This window comes from Notechis scutatus, chromosome 8 (genome assembly GCF_049901735.1).
Source record: "Notechis scutatus isolate UNSWTSFEM ecotype Mainland chromosome 8, rNotScu1.2, whole genome shotgun sequence".
Taxonomy (NCBI): domain Eukaryota; kingdom Metazoa; phylum Chordata; class Lepidosauria; order Squamata; family Elapidae; genus Notechis; species Notechis scutatus.
In genome coordinates, this window is record NC_142016.1 from 12101084 (window position 1) to 12116251 (window position 15168).

The following is a 15168-nucleotide window of genomic DNA, read 5'->3' on the forward strand; positions in this document are numbered from 1 at the left end:
ACACTTTTACGCATCCTTCCTTGAACCGTAGTGAGTTCTCAACTTTCAGAACAGTGAGAAAATGAATTTAAAAATTCAGTATAAACTGCCCACAAGACATGCAAAGACTAACTAACCAATAACTCTGAAAAATGATAAAACTATGGACATTGCAACATTCTACAGTGCAGCAGCCATATCACTGCAACTCAGACCCTGGCTGCATTTTTCACAGGGCTATAAAGATATCAGTTTGCAAAACCGGAGAAAGGTAGAACTAATAAGGAACATTCTGCAGAGGCTGCCTCCATGTGGAGAGAAAAAAAATTTTTAACAGAGGAACTAAACTGCTAAAGCTCCAAAGTCTCCAAGTAAGATGTACTTCCGTATACAGAAAAGGTTATCTTCAAAAATGGTGCATTCAGGTTACAGTCTGAGATGCTTTTACCTGCCAGCAGAGAAAGACATTCAGTTTCTCCAAAGGTCAACCGTGGAAGTTAGTGGAACGGGAACTCATTTTTGTGCATACAATGATCTTGCTGCAGTTACCATATACTGTGCAATAATAGTTTCCTGCATTTCTTTTCTAGTTCAGCATCCATAAAGTAACCAATAAAAATAATTCTGGTTTCATTATAATATTAGTCTACAATATCTTTTGCATCATGTATGAATTTGCACCCAGAATTCATACTGCAGATCTTAAATGTTGCTGAGGTTAAGAAACACTGGTGTAGTGTAGTGCGTGAACTGGGGTTTGTTCAGAAAACTGGGATTTGTTCAATGAGCTATGTTGAAACAACCCACCTTTGCAGGGTTATTAGCTCCCCCACCCCAGCCTGGTTTAATCTGAGAATGATGTGATAGAAATCCCATATCATATGTTTGCCCAGACAGGTCTTCTATGTTTAACTGGGCATTTGCTTGGATCATGGCAAGGATCCCTATATCTTTTTTTTTATATAAATATAGTTTATTAATTTTTACAATTAAAACCAGTCACAATACATACACAAATAAGCAAAAGAAAGAAAAAGAAAGAAGAGAGAAGAGGAAGAGAGGGAAAGAATTTTGAGAAAAGAAAGAAAAAGAAAGGGGAAGAAAGAAAGAAAGAAAGGTTACAAGATAAAAAGTATTCTTATTTTAACAGTTTGCAAGATATTCTTTTGTTTTCATAACCTTAACTTGTGTCATATAACCACACCTGTTTTTAACTTATATCGCTACCTCGTTATTATGGGTTGATACTTTTCTTTTATGCCTTATGATATATAATTTATCTTTGGTCAATCCAATTATACCAACAATTCCAGCTATCGTGGTATAGTGAAGTGTCTTTTGTTTTTTAGCGCCAAAGTCAATTTATCCATTTCTGCGCATTTTGAGATTTTTTCAATAATCATTTCTTCTGATGGAATTTGATGTTGTTTCCAGTGTTGAGCGAAGGCTAATCTGGTCGCTGTTAAAATGTGTATTGTTATGTATTTGGCTTTTTGGAAATTTGCTTATCAAAAATCCCTAGTAGGAAGGACTCTGGTTTGTATTCGATCTGCTCCCCCACCCCAGCCTGGTTTAATCTGAGAATGATGTGGTAGAAATCCCATATCATATGTTTGCCCAGACAGGTCTTCTGTGTTTAACTGGGCATTTGCATGCATCATGGCAAGGATCCCTATATCTTAAGGGTGTAATTTTCCATATTTCTAAAGCAACCGCTTCTCTGTATCCCCCTCCTGGGCAATATTCCATTTAAAAAAATCACTGTCTGAAACTTTGTAATTCTGTGCATGGATATTAGGAAATAATTTCCCAGGAAGCACCATATACAACTTAAGGGACACCCCCAGCACCACAAAAACGATAGTAGCCTTCCTAACTTCCAATAGTGTGTATTACAAGGACATCTGGCGATCTCCAAAGATCTTAAGAGGTCCACAAAATCAAAATTATCTGCCAGATATTGAACATATTTGAATTATTTTTATTTCTTAAAATAATAGTATTTTTATTAACTTTTAAAAATTAAGTGAATGTTTACAATAATGATTGTTCTTTTTACATGATTCAATAAATGTTCTATGACAGCATCAATTTTAATTTTTAATATAGTAAACATCGATAAATATAAGTTATAACCCATACAAACTGAAGTTCTTAGGGGTTCTCCAAATTTTTAAAAAGTACGAAGGGGTCCCGAGTTCAAAAAGTTCAAGAAACGGCTCTAATTTGCCAAATGAGGCCATTGCCCCTTTGAAAACTTCAACTCCCAGCATCCCCTCCACCCGTAATAACCCCGCCCCCTTGTGTTCCCTGTGTCGTCTCCCTCTTTCTCTTACTCTAACTACGTAGATTGGTCCGGGCCGCCCGCCAATTGGCGGGTTCCCTTTGGGCGAGATAGCTGTCACTCGTTTCCCGGCCAATGAGACGTGGAGAGTTAAAGAGGGTGGGTTGCTTATTCCCGGAGCGTGTCTGCGCCGCTCGCGCGGCGGAAGGGCCCGCGCTGAGATAGAGGGCTGGTGGCGCAGTTAGCGTCGCGCAGGCGCACTGCCGGGCGCAACGGTGGAGAAAGGGGAGGGAGGGAGGAAAGGAGGGGGAGGCGGCGTTGGGGGCTTTGGCTGAGCCCGAGACAGCTGGAAAGGATAAACAGAGGAGGGGGCCGCCGAGGTCTCAGGTCCCAGCCGGGCCGGGCGGTGCTGCGCAGCCTGGCGAGCGGCTCAGGCGGCCTTCCAGCCACTCTCTCACCTCCTGGAGGGGCCCCTGCCCTGGCACAGGGGTCAGGCCGCCCCCTGCATGGAAGTTCGGGGGCTTCGTCCACTGGCTGCTGCGGCTGCTGAGCCTGCCTTGAGGAGGCCTGACAGGTAACCCCGGAGCTCTCCTTCCCGTCCCTTCGCGGAGGAGCCTGCCTTCAGAACCTCCCTTCCCACCCCGGGCGCCTTCCGCTGCCTGGACTCCAAATCCCATCAGCCACGGCCGGGAGGGCGCGAGAGGCGGTCTTCTTCAGGTGGGGGAGCGATAGGGGTGAGGAGGAGGAGGAGGAGGAAGGCTCTCCTTCCTCCAGAGGTGTCCATGCTGATCGCCCCACCCACCCGCACCCCTTGGTTTCTTGACCCCCCTTACCATCTCCCCCCAAAAAAAACCTGGCCCTCTTTTGGCGTGGCTCTTCCAGCAGATTCCAAAGGGATCGTGGCTGGGCTGGGAATCTGCCTTCTCCGCCCTCCCCCAAAATCTGCCACTGCTCCCCCCCTTTGTCCACTCCAAGAGAGAAAGGATTTGGGGGCACCTGCTTTCCTCTTGCCAAAGAATTTGGGAAATGTCTTCCCATCCAGTCTGGGGGTGCATCCAGTTTGCCCCCTTTCCCCCCCGCCAGCCTGGCACAAACTCTACAGAGTTTGGGGGTGGGTGGCTCCTGCCCGCGCCTGATCTTCCTGATGCTGTCAGGATCCCTTCATACTTGTGTGTGAAGCATCTTTGAGAGCCCAAACTTCCTCTGCTAGGCACAAACTTCTGGCAGAGGAGTTTAGGAGACTTTTTGTGCTTTAAATTGCACTCTGCGGGGTGGAAAGGGAGAAGTAGAGCAGATCACGTAAGGCGCCACAGCTCTGCCTCCAGCCACTTCTCTTTGCTTTCTCGGCCTCCTGCTTTTCTCTCTTGAAAGAGCTTTTCTTTCCCCTAGTCTGCATGCTGGCTGTTGGTGCAGGTTTCTTGTGGGCTCAATCTTTGGGCTGAAGGAGTGCTGTGGAATGAAAATAGCAGCAATCTGAAATATCCCCTGAGCATGGGCACAAGCTGTTGCTCACTTCCTATTGCTTGTTACTGTACAGGATTCCTTGCACTGATCTGTCAAGTTTGTTTCCATACTGCAGTTTTTTTTTTCCTGCTTTACAGTAATGAGACTCAAATTCTGCCTAAAAGCAGTTGCTGGGTTGAAATTGCCTGGAATTAATTATGGTTTGTTAGATTTGGGGGTTGGTGTGAGGTTATACTGATTGTAGCTTGGTGTTATATATGAATCGTGCCCTTGGAAAAGCCTGATTTACTGTTTGAATGATTAATGTCATTTCTTAGCCTATTAATTTTCAGTGGCTTATAATTTCTATCAATTATCATACTAGAGAAATTATTTTTGAAGTGATTTTTGGTTTGCATGACATATTTAAACATAAATTAATCACACAAGGCTGGGTTTGGCCACAATGCTAGCTAAGATGTTATTTTTTGTGGTTCAGGTTGTTGTGTGAATACAGTTTGTGTGATTCTGGGTCTTGCTAGTATATTAGTAGCTTTGGAAGGATTTATCCAAAGTGTTGGGTTCATAAATTTTTAAATAGCTTCACTTGTTGCAGTTTCTCAGAAACAAAAACTCTTGGCTGTTTTGCTGAGATAAACATTTATTTTGCTGCATTGTTCTAATTTAGATTTTGTGTTATTTTCATTTTTAAATCAATATGTCCATGCATTTTGGGTTTATTTTGCCTTGGTGCCATGTTAAACATGTGCACATATCCAAAACAGGCTACTGTATTTTTTATTAACATTCATGTATCCTGTATTTTAAAATAGTGTTGCTATTAATTTTTACTAGAAACCTAAATATTCACTTTCAAATCTAGTCCAGCCTGAATTTATGATGACCATTCTATGGTATGTTGTTGTTTTATTTGGGGTATAGAATCTTGTATGCCCCCAGTAATTACTGTTAATAATTTCTGGTCTGCATGTGTGATCTCATCCAATTGTGACTTGCTCAACAAACTATGACTCAACCTATGTGTGTCCCATTTTATCCGAATCCTTAAACTTTCTTTTGGATCTCCTTAAGGTACAAATTTATATACATATTCCTAAATTATGTGTTGGTCCTTATATTTCTGTAGTTTTGTTTTCTGTTCTAGATACTTTTTGTTGAGATTTAACAAACATTTCCATGTTGAAAAATGAATTTCTTTCAAAAAAAAGAAAGAAATTTCTTTCTCCCTAATAATCCAAGCCCCATGTCTAATCCAACAATGTTGTTTATCAGAAATATGAGAGCCGGTATCTGGTATCTATAATGGGAAAATTGAATCGAAAATCTTTTAATATATCATGAGGTCCATCATGGGTTTCCATGATAGGCCTTCTGAGCTCAGATCACAACATTGACTTAAGAACCAAATTTTCATTTGTTGCTCTAAAAACGTAGACGTCCCAACCTAATTTTTCTGTATTGCAATAGCAACTTTTAGCATTCATAGCTTTACATTGTACTTCATATATGAAGGGAAATTTTAAAAATGATTCCTTCAAGGAATTGTCAGAAAATCATTTTTCAGAATGATTGTATTTAGTACTTTCGGTCATCACTCCTTCTGGGAGCAAATTATATTAGTTATTGCATCTTTCTTCATCCTCCAAAACTCTACAGTTCAGTTCCCAAAATTCTGAGCAACAGTGATTCTGAATTCTAGGAACTTAAGTTACCTATCTGAAATATAACTTTGTCAGGCAAGGCTAAGCTATAGAAGCATAACTACACTTAGTAGTCCTACAGAATTGTTTTCTAATCCATCACAGACGGCTTCTGTAACTGAGTTTACATACGTAAAATATTAAATTGCTTATATACTAGGCAAGTACAGTATTAGAAAGTTTACTTGTAGTTACCTTCCAAACATTTTGTGACATCTCCTAAAGTCGGATCTTTTTTGGATTGAGAGCTGCATGGACTCTTGGAATGATATGTAAGAAAAGAGGGTACATTATAAAGAAAAATGAGCAGAACCAAAACCAAAATTTAATTTCAATGAAGGTCTATTTATTTTAATCAATTCCATCTTAAATAATACAATTACTGCCATATACTTAAATAGCAACACTATTCAATTTAAATACAATTTAGAGAGCAGCATTTGATTTGTATACTTTTTTATCAGTAGAGATAATCCTCAACTCCTGACCACGATTGGGACAAAAAAAATTGTGGCTAAGCAAAATAATTGTTAATTGAGACACGTTTGATTTTATGACCCTTTCCCCCAAGGTTGTCAAGCAAATCACTGCGGTTGTTAAGTGTATCATATGGTCACTAAGCAAATCCAGCTTTCCCCATTACCTTGCTTGCTTGGCAGCTTTCTGGGAAGGTCACAAATGGCAATCAGATGACCCAGGACACTGCAATCCTTCTAAATACATGGCAGTTGCCAAACACCCACATTTTGATTAATGGACCAAGGATGCTGCAACGATTGTGAAGATTGGTGATAAATTACTTTTTAAAGTGCTATTGTAACTTCGAACAGTCATTTAAGTCAAGAACTGCCAGTATAGCCTGGCTCATTGAAAGCATTGTGAGGATAAAATATCCTATCCAATTATCCTATCTTGAAGTTCTTTTATGATGGGTTAGAATACCAACACTCCAATCAGCTCCTGATCACCAATATTCAACCCATAATTATAACCATCTTCCAAAATGTACCTCTCTTTCCAATTTCATCACTGTAGTTAGAAGTTTCCATCTTTAATATTTCAGAAGTCCTCAAATATTTCATCAACTACCTCTCTTTCCAATTTCATCACTGTAGTTGTTAGAAGTTTCCATCTTTAATATTTCAGAAGTCCTCAAATATTTCATCAACTGTACTGTGCTATGGCAGGACGGGATGATGTTCTTTGATATCAATAATGTTTTGGGGAGCAGCTTTGCAATGGACTAAAACCTAACTGAGTTTTCTTGGATGTCTGTTAACCATTGATATTAGGATTTCTTATATTCGATTGACATTCTGCATTGTTGTGCTATTGCTGAACATTGAAAGAAAATTCTTATTTATTTTTGAATGCAGCTTAGATGGAAAAACAATCCTGGCTACAAAGTGGTTTATATTGTACATATAACAGTCATATGCTTTTTATTATATATGGTTCCTGTAATCACCCTATAAACTGTTTATCTTAAAAATTGGTAGATGTCTTAAAATGAGATCCTGTGTGATCAGTTAAAATTTCTGAAAGCTATTGGGGAGGGGGAGAGTATTTTAAAATCCACTGAGAACTATATTTAAGAATTTAGACCTAGATTCCATCTGCGGAGAGGGATGTACGTACGTAACTTTAGAAATCAAACTGAGGGAAATATTTGAAAACCTCATATTAAAATTTCCTTTTTCGGCTGGAACAGCTCCATAATTTTATGCATAAATAATTTCAAAGCTTTCTCCTCTCTCCTCCCCCTCTTCTCTCCAAATTACAGGTAATTTCAATGCCTTCTCAATGGACATGAACTCTGCTGGAATGCTTGGATTCACAGCAACACCATCACTAACTTGCTTTCGTAGGCCCTATTGTGAAAAGATGGCAAAAGCAAATATTATTGGAGACCTCATTAGCAGGCAGCTCAAGGTACTTCTTGTCTTAAAGAGTCATTAACAGCATTTTGCTAGAGGGTGAGCTGAAGTGGAGGAGGAAAGCTTTTAGAGAGGCATCTTGGGGACTAATTTTCTTGTTGCCCCTGTCTGTTTGTTTGTCTTCTTCATCAGAGACTGCTTTGTGTCTTTGCCAGAAGCCATGCCCAAGATGAATGGAACAAGCTGCTGAGCCTTATTCATCCTTTTCTCACTCTTTGCATCTTTAGAAATACTAAGCAGTTAGCAAGAGACCCTTTCTATTGATCCTAGGTGCTCTCTTCTGCTATCATACACTCAAATTATTCTCCCTGGTTTTGTCATGAGACTTGACAAACTGGTTATTGTGATCTTATTGTGATCTTCTAATTTGCAAGCTCATTAAACACCGACTGGGTGACATTTCTATGAGATGTTTCCTAAGTTGGTTAGAAAACCATGTTATTCATCTATCTTCATCAGAATGCAAAAGACATCAAATGTTGTGTCCCATTGTTTAGGGTTAAGGTCCATAATGTTCAACATTTTAAATGTCTTGGATGAAGAGTTAGAGATAGATGAATAGATAGATGAAGTTCTGAAGAGTGGGAAGGAATTTGCAGATGACACAGAATTGGAGGGATAAATTGGAAGATGGAAACGAGAGTCTCAGTCATGCAGGTCATGGTTGTCCTTAAGAGGTTTTTTCAAAAGGCAACTGGAGTTTCTTTGTTTTTGCTTGAAGACATTTCACTTCTCATCTAAGAAGCTTCTTCAGTTCTGAATGAATGGTGGAGAATGGAAGGATTTATATTTCTTGCTGTCATCTAGTCATTAGCACTCTTTCTGAGAGTTGTTGCGGCCACTTGGAGGTTTATCTGTATCATCAGGGTCACCTGAATAGATGAGAAAAGATTCTGCAATTTCACTTGTTAACAAGCTGAATATGAATCAATATGTCAGTATTTAAAAACCGATATTTTAAGATGCAGTTTAAACTACATTCATAAAAATCTGGTTCCCAAATCAAAGCCATCCAGAGTCTTTTTGACTGGGTGACCATAATAAATCTAGTAAGATAATTGTTGTGTGGAAAATCTATCTTCACTAAAGTCTGTATTGATTATTCTCATTTTGAATATTTCATCCAGTTCTGACTGTTGCATATCAGGAAAAATTCAGTCAATAGAATAGATCAGGGAAAGGCAAGTTAGATGGGCCTGGATATTATTATTTTTGTATGTGTATTTGGAGATCAGAAGTATCTATTCTCCTTCATGATGTCTCACGCTAAAAATTATAGTTGAATGTAGAATATTAAGGCCTCTCCATTAATTGTATTTAATCTATTGTTTATAGGAAAAGGGTGCCCTCAGTTTTGAGCGACACTATCATGTTACTGACCCATTCATTCAGCGTCTGGGCTTGGAAGCGGAGTTGCAAGTAAGTGGAGGATAGTCATGGTAGCAAAATTATAATAATTTCTTATTTGTAAAGCATTTCCTAGCCTACTGAAGGTTAATTATTACTAAGCTGTTTTACCTTATTTCCCCTAATTTTTTTCTTATGTATTTCATGCATACTAAACAGGTTGAAAAGATAATAGGAAAACTTTGCTAACCCCCAACCATTTTTTAAATTTAATGAGCAGCTTGTCAAACTTCAGTGTCACTGGATTGTTAGGCCTGAGATTGTTATGGGGAATTCTGTAATTGCCATGTTCTTTATTAGGGCCACATTTAGATGTGCCAGCAACATTGTCCAGTTTGGTCTATGCTGAATCCAGGAAGAATAGAAGCAATTTCAAAATGGAATTGGAACAAGCTGGGTCAGGATGCAATATTTTCACCTTCCTGGCGAAATGTCGAGATCAAAAATACCTTCCCCGATGGAAAAAAATAACAACAAAAAATCATTCTAATGGAATAGGAGTAATCATCATCTAATTTATTTTAAATTATCCCTCTTTTGTTGAGATATTGTGATAATCTGGAGGCAATTGGGTGTCCTTATGATCTGTGGGAGTGAGAATGACGGGAGCTTCAATCGGTATTTAGAAGTTATTAGATTGGAAAGATATCCACAACTGACCAAACTCTTTATAGGTAACCCTGTGTAGGTGTAAAATTGCAGGTAGTTCTTGACTTAACAACCACAATTGAGCCCAAAATTTCTGTTGCTAACAAGACAGTAGTTAAGTGAGGTTTGCCCCATTTTATGACCTTTCCTGCCACAGTTAAGTGAATTACTGCAGTTGTTAAGTTAGTAATGTGGTTGTTGCCTTTTCCATTGACTTTGCTTGTCAGAAGGTCACAAAAGGTGAATCACGTGATCCTGGAACATTGCAACTGTCATAAATTCATGCCAAGTATCTTAATTTTGAAAAATGTGACCACAAGGATGCTGCAGCAGTCATAAGTGTGAAAAGGGGTCACAAATCAATTTTTCAGTGCTGTTGTAACAAATGGCTATAAGACAAGGACTACCTGTATGTATTTTTTTTTCTATATTAATCGTGCTTTAGTGTTAAGTCGAGGTTTAAAGTTTCATCCTGTTTGCAGTACTATTACAAAAATGGTATTATCAATATTAAGGATGTAGTTTGTTGATCATACAATTAAAAAATAGCATTGAATAAACCAGGAGGTGCTCTAGAATTCATCACTTCTCTCTTTAGCTCAGAGTAAGCCGAGATCGTTTCCCATTGCCCATACATTAAGTCATATTATTTCAATAATATGACATACGAGGATTTGTTCAGAAGATACACACATAGGCTTGGATGCCTTTAGGATTAGCAATGGAAGCAAAATAGAACACTGTTCACAGATCAGAAGAAGCTCTGGAAAGCTTAAGACAGCAAGAAAAATGGGACATGTCAGAATATGGTAGAATTTTCTTTATCCTTCTGAGTGCGTAATCTGAAATTGGTAAAGCTCTGATTTTTATTTTTATTTTGGTAGGGTCATGCTGGCTGTGTCAACTGCCTTGAATGGAATGAAAAGGGAAAGTAAGTATGTCTCTGAAAATAGATTTGTCTCCAAAGCTAAGAGATGGGCCTGGGAATTGCTGGACCACCTTAGTTTGTTTCTCTTACTCCCCTCCGGGAGGAGGTTTCGGAGTATGTCTAGCAGGACTACCAAATTCTGTAACAGCTTTGTTCCCAATGCCACCCATCTGGTAAACTCACAAGATTCGTTTTTCTCGCCATGTACATGTATACATCCGAACTAGATTATATTGTTTTTCTGTGTCATGTATACGGGTATATGCATAATTTTGTATTTATTTATTTAGTCATGTATATTGGATGTGGTGACCCTTTGAGAGCTGTATACAACAAAAATTCATTTTAATGTGTGCCGATTAGTGTACATTCAAACTGACAATAAAGTTATTCTCAGCCTAAGGCTGACCTTAAAATACCATTGTTAAATTTTACTTCACCCAATGTTGTGTTCAAGCATTTAGGAAGAGTGACACACAGTAAAGCAGAACGTATTTTAAGTATCTCATACAATAACCACATGTGTCAAGGATTACATAATATAATCCAGAGACTCTGCTGAAGGTTGAAGAAACGTTTTGCATGAAGAATGCAAAGCCTATGGGTTCTGGCAAGAGTAGGATGGCTCTTATGTTTAATTCAGGCTTTAATCTGAATATGAAAGTATCCTTAAGAAAGAGTAGGCACTTTCAATGAATGCCTGCAGAAAACCTATGTAGCCCAGGGGAGAATTTCTAATAGCACTTCCTGGAGGTGTATAGTGTTGATTTGCCAGCTTTGTTAATAGATTCCTGGTGAACGAAGTTACAAATATAATTGACAGCTGGTCCTTGAGAGTTTTTTGCTGTGCTCTGAAACTTACATTTGCGGCTTATGGCCCAGCTGGGGGGGAGGGAGAGGGAAACTGGGCCATGTGAGCAGCGGGCCGGTGTGCACACACATGAATGCACAGCTCCACTGCTCCACCTCAGCTGTGTATGTGTGCACCAGCCCGCCACTCATGCAAGTTGAGCTGCATGCGCGCATGCATTGGGCCTCTTATGTGGCCCAATTCCAAATAGGCCGTGGTCCGGTAGTGGGCCACAGCCTGGGGGTTGGGGACCCTTGCTTTCATTGTTTCTCAACCTTAGCCCTTTCCAGGTATGTATCTCAATGCTGGCTGGAGTATCATGGCTCAGGTTGGGAAACAGTGCATCTCTAGGAGATGGTTGCCCCTTAACTCTAAGAGATCTCTGCAAACAAATGCAGAAAGACATGAGTTTATAGCAATTGTTTGCTAGTATGCTTTTGTGTCTCTCTTGACTTTTCAGCTTGCTGGCCTCTGGCTCTGATGACCAGCACACCATTGTGTGGGATCCTCTGCACCACAAGAAACTCCTTTCCATGCACACGGGGCATACGGCAAACATATTCTCTGTCAAGGTGGGTGGATTTGGAAGAAGGTGGTAAAATACTAAGTACAGGTAGTCCTTGACATTTAGTGACCCCGTTTGAAGTTACAACGGCACTAAAAAAAATAGTGACGGCCATTTTCATTTTCAGTTACACGTGATCAAAATTTGGATGCTTGGCAACTGGCTCATGTTTATGATGGTTGCAGCATCCCAGGGTCATGTGACCAGCTTTTGCAACTTTCTGCCTGGCAAAGTCAACGGGGGAGGCCATATTCACTTAACAACCACATGGTTAACTCAAATAACTGTGGTAATTCGCTTCACGGCTGTTGCGAAAATATCGTAAAACGAGGCAAAGTTCAATTAACAACTGCCTTGCTTAAAAACAGGTTGGACTCAATTGTGGTCATAAGCTGAGGACCACCTATAGTTGTGTCAAGGATTAAATGTTAAGGTTGGGATGAGTAAGATATTTGACTACGAAGCCAATAATCTGTGGCTTGTTCCTCCAAGTGACATGTTCCTCCAAAGATGTCTTTTTTATCTGTCAGTGGGGAAGGCCTTCTTGCCATGAAAGATGTCATGCTTATTCTTCCACAGTTCTTGCCACATGCAGAGGACCGGATACTTATTACTGGGGCTGCGGATTCCAAAGTGCACGTCCACGACTTGACTGTCAAAGAAACGATCCACATGTTTGGGGATCACAAAAACAGAGTCAAGCGTATTGCCACAGCTCCGATGTGGCCCAACACCTTCTGGAGCGCAGCAGAAGATGGGCTAATCAGGTTTGGTTTCTCTGATGAGTGAACACACGGTGCCAACCCTGAAGTGAGCCTGGCTGAAGCCACCTTGGAGGCTTTCAGGGTTGCCACACCGCACTAGGAGGGGGGAAATAATTAGATGGGGTTTTGTAGCCAAAACAAAGTTTTCCTGTGAGAACCAAGGACACTCTCACAGGTGGCTGGACAGAGGAGGAGCAAGTAATCTAGCAACCGGCCAGCACCTGGATTGGGCAGCATGACTGGGGGGTGGGTGGAGGGGATGGAAAACTTTTACTTTTAATTAGGTGAAAGACGCAGGAAACTTCAGAGTCGACTTTCACCAATTTGTACCGATATGATGTATCCAGTAAATTATTCTTTGAGGAACTTTAGTGCCTCAGAGTTTGTTTTCTAATGGGTGCCTTACTTGGAATGCTGACACACAGCTTAGGGTTCCGCTCTGCTTAATTACTGTGTTTGCAAAAATGTTATGGACAAACCAATAAACCGTGGGCACCAGGGATTGATTCCGTGGAGAGGGGTTCATCCATGGACCAGAGGGGGATGTGATTTCGTGTGCTGCTTGCATCCCTCGGGTGGGGCTTTGCTTGTTTGTGTGGCAGTTGCTGGCATGATGTGGGCCGATGCCAGTCCCCACAGACTGGGGGCTGGGGACCCTTGCTGTAAAGCATGATTTCATTGAATTTAGAAGTGAGCAATCCACTAATATATCGCTTATTTTTTTAAATAATTTTATAATTACTTAGTTCACTTTTCCTTGGTGGGATCAAAGTGTGGTGATGCTGCTTGCTTCTGATTTCTGAAGGCCTGCTAATACTTTCGTTCTTCCTTATTTTTATTTGTATTTAGACAGTATGACTTGCGAGAGAATAGCAAACACTCAGAAGTTCTGATAGACCTGACTGAATACTGTGGGCAGCTTGTGGAGGCAAAGTGTCTCACAGTCAATCCCCAGGATAATAACTATCTCGCTGTGGGAGCCAGTGGGCCCTTTGTCCGGATTTACGACATACGCATGATCCACAACCACAGGTAACAGAAGTGAAGACTGGTAACTTAAGAGGGCTAACTTCTGAGGTACAAGAAGCATTTTTGTTTGAATCTAATCTAACAAGCAGCACGTTCAAATTCCACATTGTCATAGTTCTAATAAAGGAGAATATTTGTAGCTCACGATTGACATGAGGGGTCCTTGGTGCTCTCCGAGCTGGCTTGTTTTCTTGCAGATGTTTCATGACCCAAACTAGGTAACATTATCAGTGCTCGGGGTAATTTTGGGTAATGAAACATCTGCAAGAAAATAAACAGACTCAGAGAGCACCAAGGACCCCTCGTGTCTTATTTCTTTTTAACTTATCTAACAGTGAGAGATATCCCATTTATGGCTGGAAGAAAATATAGACAGTTAATAGGGGCAAAAAAGCAGGGGATAAAAGACTGCATTTACTTCTCTTTAAATTTAGATATCATCTCTAGGTGGTTGCATATTTTGTGTCTTTGTAGATAGATATCCATGATCATTAAGTGAATCCAGTTTCCACAATTGATGTTTTTTGTTGGAAACTGGCTAGGAAAGTTGCGAATTACAATCACATGACCACAGGACATTGAAACCAGTTGTAAATCCAAGTCAATTGCCAAGCACCTGAATTGTGATCATGTGACTGCAGAGATGATACGCTTGTCACAAGGATGAGGACAAATGGCAAATCACTTTTTCTTAGACTGTCATAACTTTGAACTTTAGCTAAATGAGCAGTTGTAAGTCGAGGGCTTCTTGTAGTTCAAAATAATATTTGATGTCATGAAGTTCAGTTCAAAAAATATTCTGCTCTGGTCAGTTTGGTAGTCTGAGATGCTATGAATCTTTTGTCTGTTGCAGTAAAATTTACAAAATCAACCAGTTCTTTGGTATGTTGACATAACTATTTGAACTTTACCTCTCTAATATCCCTGGGCTGTCATAAGTTTTTCTCCTCATAAATAGAAGAAGAAATGTCTTGAGAAGAAAATATTGTCAACCCTGAAGCTGGCCTAACTAATTTTCTTTTTGTGCCTTTCTTTTAGTAAAGTTTCTCTTCTCATTGCTTCAAGGCTGACACCGCCTGGGAGTAAAGGGGCCAGGGAGGGGTGTACAGATAGCTGGGATGTTGTAGTCTAAATAAAATTCTTTCCCCTGGGAGTCAAGGACGTTGGTGCAGGTGTTCGAAAGGCGGAGACTGAGATCACCTAGCAACTGGACTACATGCTGATTGGACCATGTGACTGGAGACTGGAGGGGGGAGGGAAGTGTCAAAGTTTTACTTTTAATTTGATGTAAAACCAGCGGGAACTTAGAGCCGGTTTTCCACCAAGTCTGTGACAATTTGATATGTCCCATTAAAATGTTCTTTGAGGGATGTTTCTGCCTCGGAGTTCTTATTGAATGGGATGATATATTACTTGGAATGTTGACAAATACGTTCAAGTATAAATTTTCCTCTCTATTTTGCCTTAGGAAAACCATGAAACAGAACCCTGCGGCTGGCGTCCATACATTCTGTGATCGACAGAAACCCCTCCCAGATGGCGCTGCTCAATACTATGTAGCAGGTAAAATTATCTCTGGATGGTACCCTGTCCAGGAGATGGTTTTAGCGCAT

General features: G+C 40.2%; 1 protein-coding gene across 1 annotated transcript in view; it reads left to right on the plus strand.

Moving 5' to 3' along the window:
• The first annotated feature begins 2450 nt into the window (after positions 1-2450).
• The window catches only part of WDTC1 (WD and tetratricopeptide repeats 1), a 28276-nt gene continuing 15558 nt past the window's right edge, over positions 2451-15168 (plus strand). The window contains exons 1-8 of the mRNA XM_026676082.2: positions 2451-2837; positions 7211-7359; positions 8700-8783; positions 10304-10350; positions 11658-11769; positions 12342-12529; positions 13376-13558; positions 15024-15118. Of these exons, the coding sequence (XP_026531867.1) occupies positions 7231-7359; positions 8700-8783; positions 10304-10350; positions 11658-11769; positions 12342-12529; positions 13376-13558; positions 15024-15118 (838 nt within the window). The 5' untranslated portion in view covers positions 2451-2837; positions 7211-7230. The remainder of the gene's footprint in view (positions 2838-7210; positions 7360-8699; positions 8784-10303; positions 10351-11657; positions 11770-12341; positions 12530-13375; positions 13559-15023; positions 15119-15168) is intronic.